Source organism: Trachypithecus francoisi, unplaced genomic scaffold (assembly GCF_009764315.1).
Source record: "Trachypithecus francoisi isolate TF-2019V2 unplaced genomic scaffold, Tfra_2.0 Lachesis_group2, whole genome shotgun sequence".
NCBI lineage: Eukaryota > Metazoa > Chordata > Mammalia > Primates > Cercopithecidae > Trachypithecus > Trachypithecus francoisi.
This window is the reverse complement of record NW_022681465.1, coordinates 144,008,794-144,030,017: the sequence shown is the minus strand read 5'-3', so window position 1 is coordinate 144,030,017 and position 21,224 is coordinate 144,008,794. Positions and strand designations below refer to the sequence as shown.

Sequence of the window (21,224 nt, the reverse complement as noted above, 5' to 3'; positions counted from 1 at the left end):
TAGTATATCTGGTATTTCTGAGAAATTCAGTTCTTATATAGGATTATAGAATATTCAACTTTGAGTAGGGTCTGTGGACTCAATCCATTGCGTTCTGGGGGTGGTACCGTGAAAGCACATTACTACTTTAGAAATAGATATTCTCTGTTCAAACCTGACACCCTGTCGGGATCCTAAAGGATAGAAGCTAAAGTGGTGTGGTAGATGAGTCCCATGACCTTGAACAACTGGTTTTATGTGGGTGTCGCCAGTGCTTTATAAAAGTAAACTGCATCTCCCCGAGTTCAGTCATACTGCACCAGCTGAGCAATGCACGGAGTGGACCTGTAGGCAACTTGCATCATCTTCAACATGAAGATAGCCACAGTGTCAGTGCTTCTGCCCTTGGCTCTTTGCCTCATACAAGGTGAGCAATTTGTGTGTAATCTAAGCTTCTTGCCACACAACTCAAAGCCCTGGGGAAGGGACTTTTCTCCCCCTACTCCTGCCAAAAAACGTTTATGTATGTATATATAATCCTGAAATATCTTGCCAGACACAGAGTTCTGAAGATTTATATATGTGGCTTTATAATTATGTTGTTATCTTTAGAAATGGCAAGTAGTTTGAGATCATCTGAATTTTTTAACCATGAGAAATTCTTCCATTAATTCTTTAATTCTGAAAACTGAATAGATTCTTCTTCATCTTCCTCTTACTAAATGTATCAATTCAGAGTACATATACTTATCTACATAATAGACATTTAAAACTTAATTGTAAATAATATATGTATTTTAATGTTATAGGCATAAATGAAATATTTTTTAAAATTCAGTCATCTGTTCTTATTTTAAAGCAATAGAATCTTCTAGCTTATTTTAGTCTTGTGTTTTCAAGTGCTAAATGGGTTGAAAGCATTTCTTCCAAAGAGTGAGGGACTTTTGTGGGAGGTGGAGGGTAGATTTTTATATTTGCTATTTAACCCTAGGAGAACACAAATTTCCTAGACTTATGTTGCTCTGAAACATTAAAATTTTAAAAAAGAGAAATTCAGAGATAATCTGAAATCATATACAAATAATGCCCACTTTCCTAAAATAGGTGTGTAGGTACAAAAGAGCCTATGTTAATGAGAGAGTATAATAGCCTGTGATCTTAATCTTACCTTCTGTCAGATCTCTAACTTTTGTAGCTGTAATAAGGAGGTAGAGCTGCCAGAATTCAGAAAATTAAATTGTATGTATATATCCTATAAATGTAATCCTATATTATAGTTTCAGTTGAAACTATAATATGGTTTCAAAATTATAATTGGTACAGTATTTTGCATGTATGTTATGTTGCAATTTTAAAAGGGAGGCTGCCATTTATTGCTCCAAAAGGACCTTTTGAAGATGAGTGATTTTGATGGGGTTAGAATTCACATAAATATTATTTTCCAAAGTAATTGTAACTTTCTGAGTGATTAGACCTTTGTGAGCATATATACTAATCTCCTGGTCCAGCGCCCTTCTTTTATTTGCCATGGTAAATCTTAATGTGTTCAAAAACAATTTGTGGTTTTACAACATATTGTCATTAAAGCAATCAGGACACTACATTAAATGAATTGTTTTGTTTATTAAATATTGTACATTTCCTTAACTTTGGTTTCTATATTTTCATCCCAGATGCTGCCAGTGAGAATGAAGATCAGGTTAGTCCTGCTTTTTCTGTTCATTGAATTCATTCCAAGATTCCCAAAGAAAAATGGTTTGTGACCAACACCTTCATGTTAATAATACAAACGTATTATACTGGTAGGTGCTAATAGCTTTTGTTAAAAACACAGAAACAGACTTTTATGAATCAAGACATGAATCTTTCTCTCTCTCTCTCTCCCCTTCTTCCTCTCTCTCTCTCTCTCTCATACACACACACACACACATGCACACACACACAGACACACACATGCCCAACGTATTAATGATGATGGATATCTGCAAGAGGCAATTTATCACGTTAAATGAGCACTTTAACATTTCATAAACAAAAAATAAATCAACTGGAAAACTACTGTTGTTCCATTTAACATCTGAACAAGCCATGATACACCACATAGGAAGCTAAAATAAATTTTCTAGTAATCATTATGCAAAAGAGGGTGCTCTGTGTCTTAAATATAGTTAGTGTATATAGTTCATCTAATAAATATTTATTGAGCATCTATTAGATGTCAGACCCTGTTTGAGATGCTGGTGATATTTTTAAGTAAACAAAATAAATGAAATTCCTGCCCTGAAAAATTACATTTTAGTGTAGGAAGACAGACAAATTTATAAGTAGCTTAGCAAAACATATGGTACATTAAATAATGACAAATGTTAGAAGAAAAATAAATCAGGAGGCATAATAGGATACCAAAGAATGGAGGTGGTATCCATTCTCATAAGGATAATCAGGGAAGTTCTCTCTGGAGAGACAGTATTAAAATAGGGATCTGAAGGTCATAAGGGAATGAACCATGAAGGTATTTGCAGTTTACAGCAGACCAGACAGAAGCACCTGTGAGCACAGAGGCCCTGATGCAAGAAGGTGCTTTACCAACTCTTAAAACTCTTTTGTTTGATCAATTAAAAAATAATTTTCTACTAAAAGTTAAATTTTTTCATCTATTTGAAAGCGAAGATGACCAATTACTCTCTCCCACACATTTTATATATTTATATACACACACACTGCTATGCATGCTCTTTCAGCACTTAAAACACAATTTTAAATGTTTTGCTGAATATGTGTCAAAATTTGCTGTATCTCTGGCCATGAACATTAAAGGAATAAAAATGTGAAACAGCTATTCTTTACGTTGAAACTCTGAGAACCATGGTTACAATACTCTCTTGACGTATTTTGTTGCAATTATTTGTTTTCTTAAAGAAACTTCTTACATGAGTGTTCTAGATAATTTTATCATGCTCTCTACTATTTCATCTAAGTTTACTGATTAAGGAGAAGTCCAGAAAGTGCAGTAGAGTAGAAAATAAGCTAGACTTTTGGGAAGCAGAGAGTATGCTCACTTGGATGTTTTATCCTGGAAAAAAGAAGGATGTTATATAAGTATCACTGTGTATAAAACCATCATTTTCTTTTTCAGAGTCCGTGATGATGGTTGGTGATTTGTGGCAGATACTGGGACTTTTACACTGATATTTTTCATAGCATTAACCTCCATTTCACTGAAAACCATTTTAAAAACAAATTTAGTGACTTCTTATATTTGGTATTAAAGGCAAGAACACAAAGAAGTAATTATTTATTTGGAAGCCTTTCTAATCAGGGTTTTCGGATACTGTGTCAGAAATGAAAACTATTGATGTAGTCTTTTTTATGATGCTGAGATTTGGTTATTTTCCAAGTTTAGTAGCTTGGGTTCTTTTCAGCATGATAAAAGCATGTTAAATGTCATAAACATGAACCTAAACAGCAGGGAAAAGCACTGCAGCAATCTGCAAGGATCTTAAGCATGCTTAAATTTGTCATCACCTAAGAGTCATTCTTCAGGCAAAAGCAAGCTGGTCAGTGCTCTAACACTGAGATAGGGCAATGGCACTCCTGGAGGGTTTTATTGTAATAGCTGGAGGTGGACAATAGAAGACTGCAAATTAGGCCTCAGCCAGTGAGGGAAACAGGAAGAACTTGGCCCTAGAGGGCTCCAGTTTTCCTGGGACATGCTGAGAAAAAGAGAATAATGGCAAAAGTAACAAAACAAAACAAAAACAGGACAGGGACTGGAAGTTACCCTGCAGGTAAACAGTTGCTGAAAAGTCATCTACTCAACTCAAGAGGGCTTTTGGTCTAAATATGCTTCTGTTTCAACCCTCTCTATTGTGGCCATTGAAAGGATATTCCATTTTGCTCAGAGAAAAACTCAACTGCTGCTTTCCATTTTTATGGTCTTTTCCTGTTTCCCAAGAGAATACATTTGATAATTTCATAACTCAGGAAAATAGCACTGAATCTCATCTTAACTAATTAATCACTGTGAACAAGTTTCTTAACCTATTATTTGGGCCTCTGATACTCAGTTTGTAAGAAAGGGAGTCTTTCTAGAAATTACGCTCTCATCTAATAGTGACATTGGATAAGTCCAATTTAGGGATTATTCTGATTGATGCAACTCTTTAATTATTTTTTTGTAAGTAGAGACAAGGTCTCATTATATTTCCCAGGAGGGTCTTGAACTTCTGGCTTCAAGCAATTCTCCTGCCTTGGCATCCAAAAGTGCTGAGATTACAGGCATGAGCCACTGCACCTGGTCTGATGCTACTCTTATGATAAACATTCAAAATTATTTATAGCTTTATTCCAGGATTATCATGAGTCTTCTATACACTTTCTATAAGACTTACTTAATAAGGGATTTTTTTTTATAACAAAGGCCTCAGGCCCTTCTCTGATTCTACTGTATGGATTTTAGGATCAATTATATTCGACAAGGTAAGCACAACTTGCAAAGTTGGCATTTGATACTGTAGAGTCAGAGATCAGACAGATCTCAAGATGCCCAGTAATTAATCTGTGTCCAGAAATTACTACTGTGCTACTCTGATGGAGTTACTGTGTAGTGATAATAATCTTAGATACGTTTTAGCATGCCCATCCTTAGCAAAATTTCCCAGGGCTGGTCTGTGATATTTTTTAGTGATTCTCCTTCACCATTAATCATTTTGCAAGTGCTACCAACTGCCTACCATTTTTAAGAGGCTAGATTAAGTACAGCATTATTCATCCAGGAAAGTATACTTCTGTTCTACTTACCTAATGCTGTATCTATGGCACCTAGCAAAGTATAGTAATCTAATAATAAGTAATTGCTGGCTCATTCAATGATGATCATAAAGATATAGGAGACTACCAGAGTTCAAGACCAGCCTGGGTGACATAGTGAGACCCTGCATCTCCAATAAATAAATAAATGAATAAGAAAGAAAGAAAAAGCACAAAACACCCCAGATATAGATATAGGAGTCTAAATAGAAACCTTTAGTAAATTTTTTGGAAGAGGTTGTGTTTGTCAGAGTTGAAGCAAAAGCTTTGTTTATTTGTTTCCTGATACAAGCAAATTGAAGCAGATTTTTTTAAAAAATCAAAACAAAAACCAACGAAAATCCCCTTAGATTCCGAAGGCTTGATCTAAAGATCTTGTGAATTTTCACTGGGTACAGAGGCAGATGCTTTTAATCCCAGCACTTTGGGAGGCTAAGGCAGGTGGATCATTTGAAGTCAGGAGTTCAAGACCAGCCTGCCCAACATGATGAAATCCCATCTCTGCTAAAAATACAAAAATTACCCAAATGTGGTGGCATGCACCTGTAGTCCTGGCTACTCAGGGGGCTCAGGCAGGAGAACCTCTTGAACCTGGGAGGCAGAGGTTGCAGTGAGCTGAGATCGTGCCACTGCACTCCAGGGTGGGCAACACAGCAAGACTCCATCTAAAACTAAATAAATAAATACCTAGTAAGTTTTCTAAATTAAAAGGGAATATAACATTTTAAAGTTATACTTTACTAGGTAGCACAAATGCACCATATTTTAAACTCCTAAAAAAGAATGAGTGATGTATAGCAGCACTTTCATAAAATATATTGAATGAATGAAAAGAAGGAATTACCACTTTTGAAGGTCATTCTACTTTCTTTTTCCCCACCAATTCTATTATTTAAAATGTTTCCACTGTCCTCCTTAAACTTTGTATAACACAGTTATTGGTATTTACAAAACCAAAATCCCAAAACAAATATAGTAGGATTTTAGTTCCAAATGATGTGTCAAAAAAATTACGAGAGAGAGATAAAGGCTTATGCAATTATTGAGAAATTTCCTCAGTACTTCCATAGATTCACAAGGTTTGATTCTGATGGTTGTTATAGTAGTGTTGATGGCATTTGTGGTGATGGTGGTGGGGGTGGGAATATGGGTTTTTAAAAAAATATAACACAAATTTGAAAATGCAAAACGGTTAGGCCTCTCCCAGAACCTCGGAAGGGGGATGTGACAGTGAAGGGCCCTGAATCTTAAGCTTTATTAGCTTTAAGGTCAGTCTGCCTGTGCTCATAGTCAAATGATAGATCAAGGGACGTGAAGTTCTTTTCAGAAAATAAGCCAGCCTAGAAATTTGTTTTCCAAATATATAGAACCAAGAAATCTTTTTTTCATTTAACACTGTTAAAATTTCTAGGAGCTGATATGTTGCAGTACAACCATGGGGAAATGTAGGCAGACATTTTATAGTGTTCAATGCTCAAATACCTTGCCTTAGTCCTTCAGCAACATTTTCATATTCCTTTCGCGGCAATTACTGTTGGCCCACTGTGTACTAGGTACTTTATATATACCATCTTAGCATATTCCAGTAATAATAAAGACAATCACCACCAACAACAAAACAATAATAATAAAAAAGGAGGAGGAAGGAAAGAGGATAATTTATTAATTGAATGCCTACTATGTATCAGGCATTCTTTGAGGGCTTTACATACTTATAGTTAATCTTCATAAAACCTTTGAATTGTGTGCATATATATGTAGACATATACATATGTCTACACATATATATATGTAGACATATACATATATCTACATGTGTATATATGTAGACATACACATATATCTACATATATATCAAAACAAGGCTTTGTTTTGATGTAATTTCAGCTAACACAGCTTTTTTTTGGCATTATCTTAGGAAATATGCCATGAATTTCAGGCATTTATGAAAAATGGAAAACTGTTCTGTCCCCAGGATAAGAAATTTTTTCTAAGTCTTGATGGAATAATGTTCATCAACAAATGTGCCACATGCAAAATTATACTGTGAGTAAAGTTTTCTTTCTTTCTTTGCAATGTTTGAGTTAACAGCTAGTCTCTGAACTGGTAAATGTATTCTTTTTCTTTTCTTTCAAGTGCATTTTTCTAAACCGAAATGGTTAAATAAAAGTGCTGAGCAGATCACTCTGACATCTTCCATCATATAAAGTTGGATAATTGCCACCCACCTGGAAAGATTTTAATAATCACTCAAACAAGATTCCAAAAGCATTCCAGAAGGCCCGGTATCAATACCTTCTATAGCACTCTATAGTCGTTTGAGGATGTAGTTCCACTTTGAACTTACTGGTTTTGGAAAAAAATGAAGTTGACAAAGAAAGTCAGATTCCCTGGGCCTGTTAAGACTTGATTCTGTTGCAGCCTAGGGGCTGAGAAGATTGGTTTAAGCATAATGACAGACTCTCCTTGTGGCAGCCAACCAGCAGAAGGACTTAAGCAAGGTATACCCTGATTCTGTGAGCTGCCAGTGTCTTTAGACACCTAGCATTATTCTAGGATGAGATAAACTAAAGGGTAGATGATAGTTTCCGACTCCTTGCAGCTCAGAAATTATTAGTATCCTGGTTTTTAGCAATCTCTAACCAATGCTTCTTAACTTGATTTCTTTCTCTCCATTGTCACCCTAAAGGTAAAAGAAGGCTTGTGTTATCAACTGCAAATCCTCAAACCAGAATGTCCTAATTTGTTTTTGAAAAGGAAGGTTAGCCTCAATTTCTGACCACTGTCAAAACTTCAACAGTGGTAGCAAGCCAATACTGAGCTTACTCACTTAGGATAATTATGTTATAATTGGCTTTTTAAATGTCAGGTTGGTGTGTGTCACGGGATTTAATTTGGGGATTGACGTAGTCAATCATATTGGGATAATGAAGCTCTGATCGTTTGATCATGCACTGCTTCTAGTGAAGAGATTGTGAGACTATAAAGAAGCCAGGACAAGATTTAATAGAGGATAGGAGGCCTAGGGTTGCTTGAATAATTCTTTCTTCTTTTGAAAGCTGAATGTAAACCAGCAGCTATATTATTTATTATAACATTTTCTTCTTGTTTCATAAGATATTTTAATATGAGACTGAAAGTATGAATATAATAAATTACTGAAAATAATGTAAAACAAAAATGAAATGCCTTAAGAGTCTGAAGACAATTTATTATTTTGAAGTTACTCATTCAGTTATTATTTTTATGACTTATGTAAATTACGTTGGAAGAAAATTGTTTTGTTTTTAACCTGGAAAGAAGGAGGCTATGCAAGGCATAAAAGCTGTCATCAGATTGCTAAAGAACTGCCTTATGGAAGAGAAAATTGATTTGCTCTGTGGGTCCCTAGATGTTGGAATTAGAACCAATATAAGCAGGTTCAATGTGAATATTCTCTTTCAAAAACTACATTCAAAGAATGGTGCAGATAGCTTTGAGAGTTGATGACCACCTGGCTGTTGGAAGTATTCCAGGAAGGTAGTCTGTTATGCAGTTAAAGTTAGAGATTCTTGCCTGTAATAATACCATGTTCAAGATATTTTTCAATGTTGAGGGGAGATCTGAGGTACTGTGTCCATTTCTGAACATGCTACCCATTTTGACATGCCAGTCTAGGCTGAGGAGGGCAGTCAAAATTAAGTCTACCATGCTAGCTGTTATTCCTAAAAGTTGAGCAAACAATGTTTAAACTATGCTATTTCTTGTCCTCTTCCAGGGAAAAAGAAGCAAAATCACAGAAGAGGATCAGGCGTTTAGCAAGAGCTACCAAGGCTACTGCCACAACAGAGGTGAGACTATTTGGAGCCAACCTGTTTACTTTTGAGAGGATGTTTGACTCTATTTAGAGCTATCTGTTTATTCCTTAAGTACTAGGTCATACCTGTTTTGAAGCCAACAACTTAGAAGGGAGGGAACATGGGTTAGTCCAGGGGTGGGCTAAATATCTGGTACATCTTGTCCATAGGCCCAACCCATGACCCAACTCTAAAAACATTTTAGGCACTGACAGAAACTAAGAGGTGGGGTGAGCCAGTGTGATGTCTGCCTTCCAAGGCCATCATTTCTCATTCCTCTTGTCCTGTCTTAGCCCAAAGAAGAGCTGTCCTGGGGCTGTAGAATTAATTTCAAATCAGACTTCTTATTGCCTATGTAACTTGGAAAATTTATGTATCTCTGGATCTCAATGTTTTCATCTATAAAATGAGTTTTAGACCAAATGGAAACTAAGTTCTAAAAGCCAATCTCAGGGTTTAACATGTTCTAGCAGGCATTTGACTCATTCTATTTCCTTTTTCTTTTGCTCTTTTGCTTTTTACTGTATATGTTCCAGTACCTGGAGGGTCCTCCTAATTCAACTAGAGTTGGTTGTTTATATCTACTTTGCAGACAGGGACTCAGGCTAATATTTTGTTTAAGAAAAGTGTTCCAATGAGATACCATCTCACACCAGTTAGAATGGCAATCATTAAGAAGTCAGGAAACAATAGATGTTGGAGAGGATGTGGAGAAATAGGAACACTTTTACACTGTTGGTGGGATTGTAAACTAGTTCAACCATTATGGAAAACAGTATGGCGATTCCTCAAGGATCTAGAACTAGATGTACCATATGACCCAGCCATCCCACTACTGGGTATATACCCAAAGGATTATAAATACTCTACTACAAAGACACATGCACACGTAGTTATTGCGGCACTATTCACAATAGCAAAGACTTGGAATCAACCCAAATGTCTATCTGTGACAGACTGGATTAAGAAAATGTGGCACATATACACCATGGAATACTATGCAGCCATCAAAAAGGATGAGTTTGCGTCCTTTGTAGGGACATGGATGCAGCTGGAAACCATCATTCTTAGCAAACTATCACAAGAAGAGAAAACCAAACACCGCATGTTCTCACTCATAGGTGGGAATGAACAATGAGATCACTTGGACTCGGGAAGGGGAACATCACACACTGGGGCCTATCAGGGGGAGGGGGGAGGAGGGAGGGATTGCATTGGGGAGTTATACATGATATAAACGTTATGCACATGTACCCTAGAACTTAAGTATAATAAAAAAGAAAAAAAAAAAAAAAAAAAAAGAAAAAAAAAAAAAAAGAAAAGTGTTCTCCGGTAAAAAAAAAAAAAAAAAAGGGTCATAAAACAATAAGAAGTAATGTAGAAGGAAGGAAAGAAACTGCAAATTTATCCTACTATATAAACCATTTCACTTTATAATTTTTTTCATTTGTAAACATTTTAAAAACCTATACGAAATTATAAAAATAAAATTAAAAAAATAAAAAGTTGGGGCCCAGATTGGTGGAAATATGTATCTAGCCTACAATATCTCACAAATGGGTTATTGACAAAGCTGGGACTACCACCAGCTATTCTAACCACCACTCACATCGCCCCAGGTCTCCTATGCAGTTTCTTCACTAATTTCCTCTTTCTTTTCCTTCTCTGCTGGTCCCAACACATATTAAAATAATCAGTGAAGGTTAGTACACCTTAATTACTTATAACATCCATGGTCTAACAACGCTGACATCTTTCTTGACAGTATTAGCCAAGGACGTCTGAGAACCTCAGCCTCCATAGTAAACATAGTCTACTAAATTATTTGCCTGGGATCAGCCAGTCTCACTTTTAAAACAGTAACAGACATCACAAAATTGATCAATAATTGGAAACTCTTTATCTGTAGCAAAAGAGAGCTACTTTTATATTCTACAAAATCTGAAGTGGCAACTTCATATGTGTCTTATTTGCCACATTCAAAGAGCGGCTCACTTTCTAACATCCACTGTCCTCTTCCTCCTCTGTCTTCATCATTAAAAAATGATATATATATATATATGTGTTTAAAAACATAAAATATGAAGAAATGACAAAAAAGCAAAATACACACAAACATACCGATTTTAACAAACCTATCTAAAAAATATAGATAGTTAGATGTTTCCATATGTAGACACAAAAATATTGAATTTTATCAAGTAGGAGTTTTAAAAAAATAAAATCGCAGTCTTAAGAAATAAAATTACTCTTTGTTAATATATTATGCCTGAGTGACACACACACACACACACACACACGCACACACAAACTGTAAAAAAAAAAAAAAAACCCTCTAGATGAAACTTTTATAGCGATGTGGTTCACTACTTAGGAAACTACTTACATAACTAAGTAGTAACTTACATTAAGTTAAGGCAGTTAACATTTGGCTGTGTGCCTTTCAAATAAATTCTGTCTAAATTTTTCCTTGTCTCTATATTTAAAAGGATTCATCCAATTATACCATGTGTTTTTTCTTGTTGTTTTTCTCTCTACTGTAAAACAGAACAATGTGCTCATTTTTTCTACTTAGATTCTTCCCATCAAAAATCAACCCTGCTACTCACTCTCAGAATAAGGTGCTCTGCATTTCAAGGAGTTTCCTCCTACAGACATCCTCTCACTCTCTCTTTCATCACTAATTTTCTTTTCACTAGTATGTCACCCTTTCATTTCCCGACTCTAGTATTCCCTCCATTAACAAGTCTTGTTGGTACTGCCTCCAAAGTCTAACTCCTTTTCTCCATTTCCATGCCTACCATCTCAATCCAGTCATCCATAATTTCTGATCTCTGGTGTTTTGGTACATGCAAAGACTTGTTTTTTAATTGATGAATTCATTCACTCAATGTTTCTCATGATTTAGGTTGCCAACTTTATAGAATATTAAGTTCACACGAGTGTATGTGTGTGTTTCTGAGGTCCCTCTTTTTTCAGATTCATTTACTGCTTTAATAACTAGTATGATAAGTCCCCCTTCTTAGTTCATGCTGTTAAAAACTGATGGACCTATGCATAGATATATGGTTCCCACATACATGACATGTTAGAGATAAAAATAACTGAGTTTATAAAAACTTCAGCTTGAATTTGGTAACCCAATGTGTTTAGAGATACAAAGAATTTGTAAATTAATTTGGGTAAAATTGACTTTTTACAGTATTAATTTTCTCAACTCATGAGAGTAGAATAGTTTATGAATAATTCATATAATTTTGATCTATTTTATAAAATTTGTAAAATATTCAGAGATTTTTTATAATTTTTGTTAATGTTTTAAAAATATGTAAATTTATTACTATTTTGAATATATTTTGCTTTTTATTGTATTTTATCTGTTTATTGCTGATATGGACAAATTCTATTGATTTCTTCATGTTAATCTTATGTCAGACAAATTTGTCTTTGTTCTTGGTAGTTGATCATATTATCTACATATAACGAGAGTTTTATAATATTCCTTTCAATCTTAGCACATCTTTCTTTCTTTTCTTATATAATTGGTAAAGGATCCAGACTTCAATAGTTAAATACTAGTGATAGTAATGAACATCAAATAATCCCCTTGCCTCTTCATATTAAAGGGAATATCTCTAAAGTTTCTCTATTGAGTGTAATATTTATCATAGTGGTTTTTACCTATACACGTTAGCAAGTTTGGAAAATTCCTTTCTATTTTTAGTTTGCTGAATATGTGTTGCTTGTTATTAAAAGTCTTTTTTGCAACTATTAAAATAATTTGATTTTTAGTCTATTAACATAAATAAATATATGAATATAGTTCTTAATGTTAAACTATTATTGTTTTCCTAGAGTAAATCATACTTTATAATATATTAAAATAAATTTCTGAATTTGGATACTAACATCTTATTTAGAAAATTTGCAATTATATTCTTAAGTAAAGTGAATCTCCACTTTTCTCTTGTAAATTATTCTTATCTGGTTTGGGAATTTACATAAAATTATCCTAAGGTTTAACACTTTAGGCTATGACTAAATGAGATGGTCAGCAGATCCTCTCCTCAGGAAGCAGCTATGAAGCTAGACATAATTGACCAAAAAAAGAAAAACATTTTAGCAATCTGAAAATTGATCAGTAGCCTATACCAATCTGAGAATCATTTGTCTTGAAAAACTGCTGACTTTAGGAGTAAAAAGAGAGGTCTGTGATGTTCTTGCTCAGGGATATTCCCATTTCACCCCCTGGCTTGGTTGGCATGGAGGTTCTATACAGGGAAGGGCACAGATGTCAGCAAAGGCATTGCCATTGTTGAAGAAGGCTAGCCTAATTTGGAGTGATGAGCAAAAGCCGTACCCAGAGGTGTTTTCAGTGTAAGCGATAATCTTCACCAAGAGTAAGGAAAATGACCTGAGGCTGCAATCCTAATTGAAGCAAGGGTATTCCTGGCTGAGTCTTCACACATGGTTGAAAGAGCCCAAAGAGGGTCAAGAGATTCGCAAACTCCTAACTGACTATAAAGCTGTGCATATCCACTTAATAATCAATCACAAAATGTCCCCGTGAGAAGCAAATGCTGGGGTAGATATAAAAGTGGCCTGAACTTTGCATGCCCTCCCCTATAGACAAAGGTCTATCTGAGAGGATGAAAACATTGTTAGCTTGAAGTATTTGAACACAAACTGTGTTAAATCCTTAGCTGACCACTAAGCTACAAAAATACAGGGGAAAAACATAAGAAGCCAGGCTTAAAAAATAACTACGATAAAAACTATCATAATTTTCTTAGCAGCACATCAGCAGTTGCAATTATGAGAGAGGAAGATTTCAAAGACTTAATCCAGCCACAGAAGCAAAAAAAAGAATAAAAAAGCAGTGAAAACAATGTTTAAAGAAAAAATTGTAAACCTGAGCACTTATCATCTAAAACGTTCAGTTTTTATAACCAAAATGTTCAGTTTTTATAATCCAGGTTAGTGAGATTAAAAAAAAAGTTTTCATCAAAAGTTATAAAATTTTCAAAGTAACAACAATATACAACCCATACTCAAGGAAAAAAATTAATGGAATTTGTCTTTAGCTGTGTACAGATGTTAGGTTTGGCAGACAAAGACTTGAAGCGACTATTAAAAATATATTCAGGATACCAAAAAAAAAACTATGTTTGAGGGTTCACAAGAAAGTATAATAACAATGAATATACCAATAAAAACTTTCAATGAAAAGATACAAATAATTTTTCAAAAGACCCAGTGAAAATTCTGGAGTTGAAGGGCACAGTAACTGAAATGAAAAGTTACATAGAGAGGCTCAAAAGCAGATTTGTCAATCCTTACAAAAAAGAATTACCAAACTTGAAGAAAGCTTAATAAAAACTAACAATGGAAATACAGAGACAAACAATAGAGAAGAAAAATCAACAAAATTATACACTTTTTGAGACAGCAGCAAGTAAGCCAACATATGCCTAATGCGAATACCAGAAATAGAGGTGAGATAAAAAGGAATACAAAAATTATTTGAAGAAACAATGGCCTAAGATGCTTAAATTGGATGGAAAAAATTAATGTTAACATTTAAGAAACTCAATATACCCCAAATAGGATAAATATGAAGAGATCCATGTGTGGCTCATCATGATTAAAATGCTGAAATAAAGAAAAACAGAGAGAAAATTTAGAAAATGGCAAGAGAAAAATTACACATCCTATATACAGGCCATATAAAATTAAAAGCTGGCCCCTCATCTAAAATAATGAAGGCCAGAAGGCAGTAAAATGACATGTTCAAAATGCTGAAAGAAGAAAGATTAAGTAATATTCTGTATTCTCTAAAAGTATCCTACAAAAATTAAAACAAAATAAAGATATTACCGTACTAAAGAAATCTGAGAGAGACTTTGTTTTTAACACAACTACCTTAACAATAATAATGAGGGAAGTCATTTAGCTGAAAGGAAATAACTACCACCTGGTAGCTTGGACCCACAGACAGAAATGAAAAGCACCAGAAACAGTGAAAATTGGGTTAATCTCTTAGCCTTTTTAAAAGAAATAATCTTAATATATAAGGCAACAATTATAATGCTGTTTTATCAGGTATATACATATATGACAACAATAGCATAAGGGGTGATAGAGAAAATAAAGCTTTATTAAGGCAAAGTTTCTGTATTTTACCAGGATTAAGTATTATTCTGAAGTAGTTTGTAATAAGCTAAGGTGCATATTGTAATTACTAGAGTAGTTACTACGAAAATAACATATATAATAAATATATAATATCAACAAAGGAATTATAAAGGTGTACTAGAAATATTTAACCCCAAACAAGGTAGTAGTAGAACAATAGAGAAGCAAAAAAGGACAAAAGCATATTGAAAACAAATAGAAAAATAGAAATGTAAATACAACCATATCAGTGATTATATTAAACATAAATGGTTTGAACATCCCAATCAAAATGCAGAAACTGACAAATAATAACAAAGGAACTATAAGCTATCTCCAGTAGATGCTCCTTAGATTCAAATACACAAACAGTTGAAATGATAAAATATCGGTACCATGCTAAGTTTAACCATAAGGGAGCAGGATTGGCTATGTTAATATGTGATAAAATAGACATTAAGGCATGATTAGAGACACATAGGGGTGTTTTATACCTTTAAAAGTGCTAATACATTAAGAAACATAACAATGATAAATGTATACACACCTAACAGAGGCTCCAAATTTATATAACAAAAAATGCTATAATTAAAAGAAATAAAAAGAAGAATTCAAAAATAATTGCTAGGAATTTCAATACTCCACATAAAATACTGATACAACAGCTAGACTAAATATGATCGAACAGAATACTTGAAGAATACTATCAACTAATTCAAGCTAAACTGAAATAGAGTGAGTGCTTCTACATTGATTGTAGAATATGTGTTATTCTAAAGCAACAGAGGAACATTTTCAGGATACACTATATACTGAGATACAAACATAATAAACTTTAATATATTAAAATCATATATAGTATTTTTTTTTTTACCGCAACAGAACTGAATTCAAACCCAACAAGGAAAATGAATCATGAAAATCCCCAAATATTTAGAAATTAAACAACATGCTTCTGAATAATTGGTGGGTCAAAGAAACAATCTATGGAGAAATTGGAAAATAATTTGAATTGAAAGAAAACAAAAAGACAACAATTTAAGACTTATTGCACTCATCAAAAGCACCTTCTAGAGATTTAAATGGCTTAAGCAGAAATAAGAGATAAAATTCAATAATTTAAGCCTCTACCTTGAGAAGATTAGAAAATGAAGTTTAGCAAACTAAACCCAAAGCAAGCAGAAGAAAGGACATATAAGGATTAGAGCAGAAATTAATAAAGCACAAAACATACAAATAATAGAAAAAATTAGTAAAACCAATGCTGGTTCTTTGAAAAGATCAACAAACCTGACAAACCCTTAGTTTTATTTTGCCTTCAAGAAAAGAACAGAAGACAAAGATTACCAAAATCAAGACTGAGATAGGAGACATCAGTATGTGCCCTGGAGAAACTACAAGGCTTATGATGAATATTATGAAAAATATTATGCCACCACATTAAATAACTTAGATGAAATAATCAAATTATTAAAAAATGACCCAAGAAGAAATGGAAAATCATAATAGACTTATAGTATAAGTAAAATAAATAAATAATTAAATTTAAAAAATGCCCAAGAGCAGATGACTTCATTGGCAATTTCCATTATATACCGAAAGGAGAAATAATATGAATCCTTTACAGATTCATTCAGAAAGAAGAGGAGACACTTTACAGCTCATTATATCAGTCCAGCATTATTCCGATACAAAATGTAGAAGATATAACAAAAGCAGAAAACTGCTGACAAGTATTCTTCATAAACATAGACAGAAAAATCCTTAACAAAACATTGGCAAACTGAATGTGCAATACGAAAAAGAAAATAAATCATTACCAAATAAGAAGTATTCCAACAAAGCAATGTTGGTTTAGGAACAGATAATCTATTAGTCTAATACACTATATTAATGGAATAAAGGGCAAAACCACATGATTATCTTAATAGATGTTGAAAAATCACTTATGAAAATCCAGCACTCATTCAAGATGAAAACTCATACAAATGTCATCGATAGAAGTAAACTTTTTCAGTCTGTTAAAGAACGTCTGTGAAAAATCTACAACTAGCATTATAATTAATGGTTAGAGAATGAGTGCTTTGCCCTTAAGATTGAGAAGAAAGCACAGGGTGGTTTACTGTCACCACTACTATTCAACATCGTACTGGAGGTTCTTAGCCAGTATAAGGCAAGATTAATTAATTAATTAAATACATTTTTTATTGGAAATGAAGCAACTGTCTTTAATTCCAAAACATGATACCATATGTGAAAAGTTCTAAGGATCCACAAAAAGAAAAAATACTAGAACTAATAAATGAGTTTAGTAAGATTTCAGTGTGTAAGATTAATAATACAAACTCTATTGTATTTCTATATACTAGCAATGAACAATTTGAAAATTTAAATATTAATTTCATTCACAATAGCATAAAAATGTAGAAATAAATTTAACAAAATGAGTATAAGACTTATACACTGAAAACTATGAAATGGTGCTGAGAGAAATGAAAGATCCAAATAACTAGTGAAATAAATAGTCCATGTTCATAGATGAGAAAACTCAATATTGTTGAGATGGCAATTCTCCCGATATTAATCTATAAATTCAACATATTCCCAATCAAAATCTCATCAGGTTTTCTTTTTGGTAGAAGTAGAACAGTTGATCCTACTATTTATATAAAAAATGTTGGGACACTTAACAGTAACTGAATTTAAATTTTGTTATAATGCAATAGTGATCATAATAGTGTGCTATTATTTCAAGATAGGCATAAAGACTAGGGGAATAGAATCGAGATTACTTACTTTTATGGTCAGTTAATAGTTAACCAACATGTCAAGATAATGCTGAGAAAATTGAATATAGTTAATTTTAAAAAACAGAATTTTACCTTATATCATACACAAAAATTAAATTTTATTTTAGTACTAATTGTAAAAGCTAAATATATAAAACTTCTCAAGTAAAATATAGGAGGAAAAAAATCATGAACTTGGGTTAGGTAGAGCGACTTCAGATATAAAATCAGAAGCATGATCCATGAATACAAAAGTAATAAAATGAAATTGTAAAAATTGCAAATTTGTGTGCTTCAAATGACAACAAGAAGTCAATGAAAAAGCAAGTCATAGGGAGAAAAGATAGTCACAACTTATAAAGTAGGCAAGGATTTAAATCGACAAAATATAAAAACCTCTTACAACCTTACAAGGAGACAACTCGATTAAGTATAGATATTATACCAAAGATAATAAGCACATAACAAGTTGTCCAACACCATTTTTAGGAAAATGCTAATTAAAACCACAATGGGGTATCACTACACGTACCCACTAGAATGACTATAATCACAAAGACAGAAAATACAAAATGTTAAGGGTGTGGAGAAACTGGAACACATATGGATAGAACGTGGTAATATACAAGGTTACAGCCACATTGGAACACAGTTTGGGAACTTCTTAAAAATTTAAACAGATTGGCCATGTGATCCAGAAAATTCAATCCTAGGTATTCAGTGAAGTGAAAATACATGTCCATAGAAAGTCAGGCATGTGAATATTTATAGCAACATTTTTTTAAATAGTTATAAACTGAAAACAATCCAAATGTCCACTGCTGGATGGATAAACAAAATGAGTATATTTATACATTGAAATATTATTCAGCAATAACAAGGGATGTGCTACTGACAATTTTGCGGTATGGATGAACTTCAAAAACACTATGCAAAGTGAAAGAAACTATAATTAAACAATTACATATTTATAATTCCGTTTATATGAAATGTCCAAAAAGGGCAAATTTACAGAGTCAGAGAAAAGTTTAATGATTGCTTGAAGCTGGAGCTGGGAGCTGGGACATACTGTACAGAAGCACAGGGGAATCTCGTGGGGTGATGAAAATATTTTAAGACCAGATTCTGATGATGGTTGTACAACTCTATTCATTTACTAAAAATCATTGAATCACTTTCAATCACTGTAAATGGGTGACTTTTACAGTATGTAAGTAATACCTCAATAAAGCTGTTTAGAATTTTATTTTTCAGTTTATATAATTGTAACTACTTTGGAACGATTTGTACATTACTATTATTTAATACAAGTTTTCCTAGACCTTCAGAAAAATAGACTGTAAATCTATTGGGACTGAGTTATTTTGGGGTGGGAATATCTGAGACCAATATATCAATTGGATTAATGTTTATTGACCTGTTATAACAAAGGTAGTTATGTTATACTTTTTTTGTAGTCATATATCCAATTTGGTTTTCAAATGTATTAGCATACTGATACTCATAAAATGCTTTCATCATATTAATGTCTCAACATTTATTTGGTTATTTTTAATTATCATTCCATATATTTTTACTTTTCATATTGCTTTTCTCTTTGGTCAGTCCTACTAGAAATCCTTTATAACAGGTTTTTTGATAATATGCTCTGTTGTTTCTGTTTTCTATGGTGTTAATTCTTGTTTCTTTATGTTCGTTGCTGTTTATTTTACAATGGGATTGAGGAATACTTTAAATTTAATTTTTAAAATATTTCTGACAAATATATTTAAAGATATTAATAATTTTGTATCTCAGGATTTATGCTTTAAGTATTTCTATTTATCATTATTTTCCAAACACTTCTCTTTTTTTTTTTTTTTTTTTTGACACGGAGTCTGGGAGTCTGGCTTTGTCGCCCAGGCTGGAGTGCAGTGGCAGGATCTCAGCTCACTGCAAGCTCTGCCTCCCGGGTTTAGGCCATTCTCCTGCCTCAGCCTCCCGAGTAGCTGGGACTACAGGCGCCCGCCACCTCACCCGGCTAGTTTTTTGTATTTTTCAGTAGAGACGGGGTTTCACCGTGTTAGCCAGGATGGTCTCGATCTCCTGACCTCGTGATCCGCCCGTCTCGGCCTCCCAAAGTGCTGGGATTACAGGCTTGAGCCACCGCGCCTGGCCCCAAACACTTCTTAATTTCTCTACCCCAATGTTATTTAGTAATAGATTATCTAATTTTTAAATATGTGGAACTTTTAAATATTTTATATTAGCTTTTAATTTTATTAAATTTTGGTCAGATAACATAAATAATGTAGTATTGATTATTTGTTATTTCTTAATACTTTGTGACCTAACAAATATTCTGCTTTTATGAATGTTTTATATATTCTTTAAAAAATGTTTATTTTCGGCCGGGCGCGGTGGCTCAAGCCTGTAATCCCAGCACTTTGGGAGGCCGAGACGGGTGGATCACGAGGTCAGGAGATGAGACCATCCTGGCTAACACAGTGAAACCCCGTCTCTACTAAAATACAAAAAACTAGCCGGGCGAGGTGGCGGGCGCCTGTAGTCCCAGCTACTCGGAGGCTGAGGCAGGAGAATGGCGTGAACCCGGGAGGCAGAGCTTGCAGTGAGCTGAGATCCGGCCACTGCACTCCAGCCTGGGCGACAGAGCAAGACTCCGTCTCAAAAAAAAAAAATGTTTATTTTCTGTTTCTTGGCTGTAGTTATCTATAAAAATCTAATGGCTTAAGATTCTTTTTATTTTACTTAATATGTAAATTTCTGAGAAGTGTTTGCTTAAATCTCTAACTTCAGTTATTGATTTATTTAATTCTATTACATTCTATTTGTATTGTTTGACATATTTAAAGTCTATATTATTAGGTGAATATATGTTCATGATTGTTATACTTTCTTGTTCTTGTTCTTATCTTTTCTTACTTCATATACTGTCCTTTTTGTCACTTATGACACATTTTTGGACTAAATTCTAATTTTTAAGTGTTAATTTGCTGCATATGTTCTCTTCTTATTCATTTTTGTCTTGTATATTTTTATTATCTTATTGTTTTGATACTTGCATGCCTTTTAGTTTTAATTTTTCTCAATACATGGGTTGATTCTTTTTTAAACATCCAGTTACCAATTGTCTTTTAATTTTTAGATATAGCCCATTTGTATTTATTGTTATTTCTGTTATAGTAAGACTTGGTTTTTTCGTTTTAAAAATATTTTCAGTTACTATACTTAGTAGTTTCTTGTTTCTAGCTTTTTTTGGGTGGTGATTTACTTTCGTTCTTATCATGACTATCCCTAAACAAACAGCCATTGTTTGATTATTTATTCTATTGCTAATATCTGTGTCTGTTGTCAATATCTTTGTCTTCTCTCCAAATGTATGTTAATCTGCTCTCCATATATTTTCTGTAAACACAATTTTGTTATTAACTTGATTTTAGTTTAAAATTCTTACTGCTTTTCTCTCTTTTCTTCTTTTTGTTGTTGTTGTTGTTAATTATAGAAACCGTTCCTTTCTTCAGGTATTTCTTTCTATATTTATTTCCTTCGTTTGGAGACTTCTAATTCTATTTTAGATGTTCTTTAGCATTTCCTGTTTTAGAAAAATAGTTTCTTATTTCCATTGCCTTCTAGGAGA

General features: G+C 33.4%; 1 protein-coding gene and 1 long non-coding RNA gene across 5 annotated transcripts in view; both read left to right on the top strand.

Annotated features, from left to right (window-relative positions):
• Positions 1–251: 251 nt before the first annotated feature.
• SPINK5 (serine peptidase inhibitor Kazal type 5) overlaps positions 252–21,224 on the top strand; it is a 75,598-nt gene continuing 54,625 nt past the window's right edge. For all 4 annotated transcript variants that reach the window (XM_033180730.1, XM_033180729.1, XM_033180728.1 and 1 more), the window contains exons 1-4: positions 252–406; positions 1,653–1,678; positions 6,707–6,834; positions 8,546–8,618. In XM_033180730.1, the coding sequence (XP_033036621.1) occupies positions 352–406; positions 1,653–1,678; positions 6,707–6,834; positions 8,546–8,618 (282 nt within the window). In that variant the 5' untranslated portion in view covers positions 252–351. The remainder of the gene's footprint in view (positions 407–1,652; positions 1,679–6,706; positions 6,835–8,545; positions 8,619–21,224) is intronic.
• On the top strand, positions 1,718–4,925 carry LOC117065652. Its single transcript, XR_004430009.1, has 2 exons — positions 1,718–1,781; positions 3,116–4,925. It is a non-coding gene; the product is annotated as an uncharacterized LOC117065652 (long non-coding RNA).